The sequence below is a fragment of the Hibiscus syriacus genome, unplaced genomic scaffold (genome assembly GCF_006381635.1).
Source record: "Hibiscus syriacus cultivar Baekdansim isolate YM2019G1 unplaced genomic scaffold, ASM638163v2 tig00000003_pilon, whole genome shotgun sequence".
Taxonomy (NCBI): domain Eukaryota; kingdom Viridiplantae; phylum Streptophyta; class Magnoliopsida; order Malvales; family Malvaceae; genus Hibiscus; species Hibiscus syriacus.
Window position 1 is genome coordinate 1,422,209 of NW_024061753.1, and position 9,369 is coordinate 1,431,577.

General features: G+C 35.6%; 1 protein-coding gene across 1 annotated transcript; it reads right to left on the minus strand.

Annotated features, from left to right (window-relative positions):
- Positions 1-1,852: 1,852 nt before the first annotated feature.
- LOC120217084 lies at positions 1,853-2,455 on the minus strand. The gene has a single exon (XM_039214329.1). It carries the CDS (start codon positions 2,453-2,455, stop codon positions 1,853-1,855), a length of 603 nt encoding a protein of 200 aa, XP_039070260.1.
- Between the last annotated feature and the right edge of the window lie 6,914 nt (positions 2,456-9,369).

Here is a 9,369-nt window from a genome sequence, read left to right on the forward strand (position 1 = left end):
TATTGCATTTTGATATAAACGGTGTATAAGTGGTATGAAAGGATGCTATATATAATGTACATCAATGCATAATTGGTAAAATGGATGTCATAAAGGAAAAACGTAAACATTAAATAATGGGTGTGAAAGGATGGTCCAAAATGAAAATACAAAATGGTGTGTTGTATTTAAGGTGCCACCCATGATGATTATAAAAAATACATGATCAATTGGCACTTTGGTGCAATGCATTTATAGTAATTTCTCATTTAATGTACAAAGGGAAAATAAAGAATAATGGGGAAAAATTTACAGAAGGATAAGTACGTTGGGTCTACTAAGAATAATTTCGATAATAGTATGAAAGAATTATGGTTTAACTGAGAATGGCTTATCGGGTCCTTATGGATTATGAAATTTAATTCATCATTCAATAGTCATAAAATACTTATGTATAAAGTGTGCTATCTTTATAGTATTATGTCTCACTAAGTAAATACTTAACGTGTATTGTTTCCACACGTAGGTAAAAGAGGAGGCAAATTAAATAAGGACTGCACATGTAGCAGTAGATATCATCGGTTAAGGTTGACTCTCATCAGTAATGGTAGGACAATCATGTTTAGTTTAAACAATTGTTGGCATATAATCAAATTTTAAATAAAAATGCTCTGTAAAGTATATAAAGTGGACATTTTGGTAGTATATTTTCAATGACTGTTTTATCATTGTGCTAAAATATTTTAATTTAAATTTCGAAACAAACTTTTAAGGGTTTTCAAAATACAAAATTGTTTCAAAAGTAAGGTGACATCCAAATCTCGTATACAGAAAGGTATACGGGAGTTGAGTGTTACACCCGGGCACAAGTGTCTGACACCATGCTAACAAACTTAATAAAACAGTAAAACAAGAATATATTTCCTTGATCATTTACAACTATACCTCATTACCTCATTTATAACAATCTACACATAAGAATAATTCTGGAACTATCTTCTAACAAATTACAGATCACCATGACAGCTCATCATCAATAATAACTACTTGCAACTAATCCATGCAATGTAGGTGACTCATGCCATAGCATCTTTCCAATTCTTCATAGCTGCAACACTCCTCCACACCAAGGGCACCCATACTTTGCTGGATCCATTTCAATCCCTCTAGCTAATAAGAATTCTTTAATCGGAATTTCAAGATCAGCAACCATAGAAAGGGATTCGAGGGGGAACTTTTAATTTCCAAATATAATATGGTTTCCAAATATAACTGAGAACTCACCTGCTTTGTCTTGAATCTACACAATTTGCTCCTCCAAGCCCACCCTCAACTCTGTGCCACCCACTATACTAATTAACTCCTTCAGCTTCAAAACCTCCCTATCCAATAATGGTCTACTAAAAAGAACCCGCCAGTTTACATTCTTGAAACAATTGTTGTTAGCTACCTCAATCACCATCCTATAAAGTTTGCTAAACGGTACAAACGAGGGAAAGGCTAATTTAAAGGGATTGCACTACTCCAAGAGTCTTCCCAAAACATAATAGAACAGTCATTTCCAACCAGCCATCTAAAAGAGACATCACCCATCCAGCGTGATATTGCTTCACTCTTCAAATTTTTCACTATGCCTTTCCACACCATCGAAACATCCTTCAACTCTCCGAGCTTTGTTTTCCACTTTTGCAAGCCATCTCTGTACTTTAATTGAATAACCCTTCTCCATAATGCAGATTTTTCATTCGCATATCTCCAACACCATTTTGCTAACAAAGCCTTATTTTTTACACCTAGGTTAACTACTCCAGCACCCCCTTTCGACTTAGGTAAGCAAATCCTTTTCCAATTCACCTTTGCTAATTTTCCCCCTTCAGAGGATCCCCACAAGAAGTTCCTCCTTAATTTTTTTAATTTGTAGGACAATTGTTTTCGGGACCTCAAACAACGACATAAAATAAACCGGCAACGCTGACAGGACTGGATTTATTAGAACCACCCTTGCCGCAAAGGATAACCTTTTTTCTTTTCCATGTTGATAGTTTTGCTCGTATTTTTCCCACCACTTCTCCCACAGATCGACATGACGAGGATCAGCCCCAAGTGGAATTCTGAGATACTTGCGATGAAACTTACCCACTTGACACTCACATATCGAAGCTAGACGCTGCAATTTTGCCTCCTCAACTCTGCAACCAATTATTACAGACTTGCTGAAGTTGATGCTAAGACCTGAAAATAACTCGAAACATCTAGTATCCTTCACATTTACCAAAAAGTCTTCTCGTGCCTTCAAGAAAATTATTGTATCATCTGCAAATTGAAGGTGTGTGAATGACTGATTTGGGATTACATTTGCAATTCCACCAATGGCCCCATTGTCTTCAGCTTTGGCTAACATCAATTGTAGAGCTTTAGTCACCAAAATGAACAGAAACGAAGATAACGGATCTCCTTGTCTAAGCCTTTTGCACATCCTAAATTCCTTTGTGGGAGAGTCGTTAACTAAAATTGAGATCCTCGTCGTTGAGATGCATTCCCAAATCCAGCTTCACCATTTTCCTCTTAAACCCATCCTAAACATTACAAGATCCAAAAACTCCCATCGAACACAATCGTAAGCCTTTGAGAAATCTAATTTTAGCATGATACTCCGGGCTTCATCATTCTCCTCCTTCACTGTATGAATGATTTCACTTGCAACTGGGATCCCATCAAAGATTTGTTTGCCGTTTATAAAAGCACACTGTGTTTCGCTCACGATGTTTCTGAGGATAGTTTTAAGGCTGCATGATAACATCTTTGAAAGGATCTTGTATAGAGACCCAACTACGCTGATGGGACGAAAATCACCTATGCATGATGGGCAATCTGTTTTTGGAATCAGTGTAATGAAGGAAGCATTCACGTTTTTCTCCAATTTCCCTCTACAGTAGAAATCTTCAAACATGACCAATAAATCTTCTTTCACTATATTCCAGCATTTTTCGAAGAATGTTTATGTTAGAACCATCCGGGATGGGATCTTTCGAATCTTCACATTCCCACACTGTTTCTTTGATTTCTTCGATCGAGAATCGATCCTCCAATTTCTTCTCCTCTTCGCTAGTCAGCATCTTGAAGTCAAGATTTATATTTTCCTTTTATTTCCACTCTCGACTCGTACACTTGTAATAACTTCTAAAGTGATCAAGTAATTTGTTCCTTGGATTTTTTCGTTCTTCACACCACCTGCCCTTATTTTCAGGCATGCATTATCCTTTTTTTGCTTTGAATTTTTTTGCCTTGTTAAAAAGAAATAGTGTTCGCCTCTTCCTCCTTAATCCAAGTAATTTTCGATTTTGTCTCCATTCGGATTCCCATCGGTTCATCAACTTCCACATATCTCCTTTTAAATTTCACAAAATTTCCTCTTCCTCTGAATTCAAGTCTCGCCTCTCCCCCAACGCATCCATCTCTTCCATATTTCTTTGAACTGTACTTATCAGATTGTCTGAGTTACCCCAACTATCCACTTTCCACTTGTTTAAAGATCTTTTTATCCTTCTAAGCTTCGATGGTGCCTTTACCTCCAAGCAGTCTCCATTACGACTATTACACATTCTTTCTATTAACTCAAAGCAGTCTTTTCTAGATAGCCATGCAACAAAGATTTTGGATGGACGAGGGCCCAGTCAATTTCTCCAGAAACAATAAGATCGGAATATGATCAAAAAAAAGAATCTTGTTGGTATTTTACAGAAAAGAAAACTCAATAGATGAAGTTATGTTGTTTTTAATCAACAATCATTTAGGATTTAAATACAATGAAATCAACAATCCACTAACAACATGTTCCTAAATTTAAGCAACTACCCATGACTAACTTTCTCCTAAACTTAACAACACACAATTAACAAATAAACCTAAAAATAGAAATAGTCCTAAAGCTCATCAACTAACACTCCTCCTCCTTGCTTTGGGAGCTGCAAACACCAAGTCTTATTCTCAAAACTTCAAATTTACTTACTGACACGCGTTGTTTTCGCGTCAAAATAATTCCTTAATCCCCAAAGGAAATATAAAGAAAATATAGCAAGTGGAAAGTAAGGAATATTTCCTTAATCGCGTCAAATATAAAGGAAATAATTCCTTAATTTCTGATTTCGTTATTTTTTTTGTTTATGAATAGTAGAGTTTGGATAGAGATGAAATTTAAGATAAAAAATAAATAAAAAATTCAAATATAAAAATAAAAGGTGAGATAAAAATAAGATAAATTTGGAGTTTTGAAAAACTGTTTGAATATAAGATAAAGACAAATAAAAAATAAATAAAATAATAATTGGAGTTTAAAAAGAATACTTATTGTAAAAAGTAGCATCAGTTTGTCAACTTTGTCACAGTTTCCTTAGATCATCGAAATAGATCTCTACTTTAGCATTCACGCCGGTCACTTGTCTACAAGGACAAATCCTTGTGACTATGCTTTGTATACCGAATACCCAAGTGCAATATTTAATATCGGTTTGTGAATTGATCTAAGCAACAACAATGTTGTAGATCTAAAATCGTTGAGGCTTGAAAAGTTGTCGACTCGGATTATGTTATTTCAACAATAATTAGTTTCGATCTCAGTTTCCTCTTAGCAAACAATTTTGCTAAGTGTGTTCCCAGGATGTCGAATGTGGTTCAATAAGTCTATCATTCATCCCACGTTAACCATAATAACATCCAGACCAACATCGACTTTTTGGTTTAAAAGTTCCTTAAAATTCTAACGTTTGGAATTAAGCCATCGTTTTAGCCTTCGACTTAAAAAAATTAGCTAAGCATGACAAAAGTCATACTAAGCATGTCTAAAAATAAAATAAAAAATGAAAACTTGAAAAGAAAAGAAAAGAGAGAACTTTATAAAATTAGAAAGAGGAAGAGTAAATTCTCATTTGTAGCGATATATTTTTAGGCTTGCCCTGAGAGGGTATTTATAGCCTTCAAAATCCTATAAAAACAAGGTAAAGATAATTCCTAAAATAAATAAATAAATCCTACTGAAAATACTTAAAACTATTTAAACTAAAATACTAAAAACAAAGATAAAATATAATATAGTATTTAAAATAATATCCTAAAGCATGAGTTTAATTCAAATTCGAATTGCAGAAGCGTCTGGTCGATCCATTAGTTCTTCTAGAAGTGTTGACTGGACCTTCTAGAAGATGCTGACTCATCGCCTCGTCAGATGCATCATGACCAAAGTCATGCCCACTAATCCAGCTTTGATTCTGAAAATAAAAAACTGTAGAATCCTTCCCTTTAAGTGCAATTTCTAGAATCTAGTGTCATGCACTTCTCTCAAAAAGAAAAGTTTAATGTTGAAATGATTTGTCTTTTCATGAAACACTGGGTTGTGGGAAATTGCTATGGTAGATTGATTAGCAAAAAATATCATTGTGCTTTCTTGCTTGACAGTGGATGCTGCAGCGATAAATTCTTCCGAGAAAGTTTGATTAACAGTGGATGTTGTAGTAATACATTTTGTTTCAGTAGTGTGTTGAGTCACAATTTCTTACTTTTTCAAGCTCGATAAAAATAACCAGGTCCAAAACTAAAGCAGTAGCTTGAAATACTCCTAATGTAATAATAATGTGTTTGACCTTCATAAGGTTTATGACCATACCAAGCCTCATAAGATGTTTGATCCGTGATTGATTTTGTGGACAATCTATTATGTAGAAAAATCACGATATGAGTTGCCTCTGCCCCGAACTTCTTGGGTAAATTCTTTTCATGCAGAATACATCTAGTCATTTCTAAGATGTATTTGTTTCACCTTTTACTAACTTCATTTTGCTACGACGAATAAGGAGCTATCAACTGATGCTTAATGCCAGCTTCTTGCATTGAAATTTTCTAATGTATACTCCTTGTCATTATCAGACCTCAATATTTGAATGTGATTGCCACTTTGATTTTCCACCATTTTTTTTCCAGAATGCTCCAGCAACTTCTAACTTGAATTTTAAGAAGAAAATCCAACACATTCTTGTGAAATCATCAATAAAAGAAGCATAATATCAATTATCTACTAAAGGAGTTCTTTGAGGTCCAGAAATATCTGTGTGAATCAACTACAACTTACAAGTAGCTTTCCATGCAGACTTTGAAAATGACTTTATGTTTTGCATTCCAAATCGACAAGCCTTTCATGCCAATATGTGATCATCAAATTCTGGAAGATCCATTTCCATGCTTTTGGACTTCATCTTCAATAACCCTTGATGGTGATAGTGGTTGAGCCTTTTATACCACAACATTGTGAGGCTTTCTTTTGCTGGGAATGTCAATTGCTCCTCCTGCATCAGATTGAGGGAAAAACTTCTCCCTACCATCTTACCTTCAAACATTTTATGGCATGTAGCATTCTTTGTCACACATGTCTTCTCTATGAATTTCACTTTGAATCCATTCTTTACTAATTGACCAATGCTAAGCAGATTTTTATCAATATCATGTACATAAAGGACATCGGAAATAAACTTAGTACCTGAACAACTTGCAATGTCTACGATACATTTTCCTTTGACAAAAATGTATTCACCGTTCCCAATTATGACATTCTTGGACTCGATGCTCTTCAATTCTTTGAACAACTCTTTTTCATGAGTCAAATGATTAGTGCAACCACTGTTAATGGGCACACTTTAACTCGTTTCATTACTAGTGAAACAAGTTGCAACAAAAAGTTGATCATCCTCTTCTTGATCTGCCACTTGTGCTTCATCTTATTGCTGATTTTATACTTGCAAATAACAACTTTATGTCCCATCTAGTTACACATTGCATCGGTCTTCTCTAACACTTGAAAGGTGAATGGCCTTTCTTTCCGCAATGTTGACATAGAGGATAGTCCTTTACTCCTAGTCTTCTATTTCAATTTTTTTGTTCCCAAATGCAGAGTTTTCTCCATTCGCAGCGTGAAAATTTTTGTTCTTTGGCCTCCAGTTCTTTCCATCATCTTGATGCTTAACCGGTAGAGCATCTTCAATGGCCCCTTCTTCCCTAATTACATACCTTTACTCTTGTTCTTGCAAAGAACTTAAGAGTTCCGCTAAAGTAATCTTTGACATATCTTTTGTGTTCTCTAAAGTGGTGATGGTGGCCTCAAACCTCTCAGGTATTGTTACAAGTATTTTATACACAATCCTTGAATTTGCTAGAGACGAACCTAGCAATATGATCTTATTGGCTATGCTAACGAGTCTTTCAGAATACTCCTTGATTGTCTCGGTTTCCTTAATCTTCTATAGCTCAAATTCAAGTACAAGATTCAACACTTGCGTCCCGCGGAATTTTTCATCTCCCTCGTACTCAGCCTTAAGAAAATCGCATATCTCCTTTGCTGACTTTAGAGACATAATTCTGGTGAAAATAGTCGGTGATGCTACATCAAATAAGCATACTTTTTCCTTTTCTTTCCTTAATTTATTTTCTTTTTGTGCTTTGATTTGTGCTATGGTGGGGTTGGTCGGCAATGCAGGAATCTCATAGTCTTCTTCCACAGTGTCCAGGTAAGTCTCCATGCGTACTACCCAAACTGGATAATTATCTCTGTCGAATGTAGGCGGCACATTCAAAGAGAAATTACTTTCAATCTTCCATGCTATAGCAAAAACTAACATAGGTCCCTCAAGAAAAAAAAGTTTTGTTGCCAATTGTTGGTATTTTAAAGAAAAAAAACTCAATAGATGAAGGAAACTTAACGTTATTTTTATTCAACAATCATTCAAATTTTAAATAAATGAAATCAACAACTTACTAAAAATAGAAGTAGTCCTAAAGTACATCAAATAACAAATCTCTTCAATCCTCTTTGTGAAAAATCCTTGGATCAAGCTAACCACTGTTCATCTAGGAGAAATCTGTCAATCCAAATTTTAAGGTTATTAGGACCAAACCAAGTAAGCTTTCTATCCAACATTGGTATGTTCATCAAAATACAGTCACCTATGAAGTCGTCGAACTTGTTGGGAAAAGTCAACAAACGAAGGCTTGAAGGGGGCCCGTCGAAATCAACAATTTCAGCTGAAAAAACAAATGCACATGGGGACTGAAAAACAATAAATGGGCAGCCATTATTGAAATAAAAATGGGAGTATTGCAACTTTAGTCATTGTATTTTTTAGGGTATTTACAAGATTAGTCCCTAGGCTTCAACTATAAATACCCTAGCTCATTTAGCTTCAAAATCATCCAAAAACATTTATTTCTTCCTATACTTGAGAGCTTTCTTGTGAGTAGTGAGTGTTTTGTAAACACCTGTAAATTTTCTCTCTTAGTAAAAGATCTGTAGCAGCTCGGAGACGTAAGCACAATTAGCTGAACTCCGTTATCAATTTTCGGGTATTATTTTTCTGCTTTTATTTCGCATTCTCACTAATCTGGTTATAGGGAAATTACTTGTACTCGGTTTATTTCCTAACAACTGGCATCAGAGCATTTGGTTGTGAATTCTGTCAATTTTTTGCGAGTTTACTATTCGGGTTACTATTTACATGAATAGTAAAATTCGATCTACGATACGAGTTTGTTGATGGAGGTGTTCTAATACACGGCGGTTCACAGAAATTGTCAGAAACGATCCAAACGAAGCCAGATTCGAGTGGGAGCGATGGCTGCAGACGAAGGGAAAGTGAAAATTGAAAAGTTCGATGGTGCGGACTTTGGATTTTGGAAGATGCAAATTGAAGATTTTCTGTACCAGAAAAATCTATATCAACCCCTCTCAGGAAAACAACCAGAGGGCATAAAGAATGAAGACTGGGCTCTTCTCGACAGACAAGCCCTCGGAGTTATCCGACTGACGTTATCCTACAATGTTGCTTTAAACATAGAAAAGGAAAAGACCACGGCGGGTCTTATGGCGACTCTCTCCAGTATGTATGAGAAGCCATCGGCCTCAAACAAAGTTCATTTGATGAGATGATTATTCAATTTGTGGATGGCAGAAGGGGCATCAGTGGCTCAATACCTAAATGAACTCAACACAATCACAACCCAGTTGAGTCCAGTGGAAATTGAATTCGATGATGAAGTTCGAGCTTTAATTCTCTTATCATCTCTACCATACAGTTGGAATGATACTATTACAGCAGTCAGCAGTTCGTCGGGAAATAATAATTAAAATTTGACGATGTTCGGGATCTGGTACTGAGCGAAGAAATTCGACGGAGAGAATCGGGTGAAGCATCAACCTCCTAAGCCTTGCACACGGAGTCCAGAGGGAGAACTTCAGAAAGAAATTCAAATCGTAGCAGATCGAAATCCAGAAGAGGCAAATCAAGAATAAGAAAGAAAGATTTTACCTGTTATAATTGTGGCAAGAAGGGTCTCTTTAAAAGAGATTGTCGA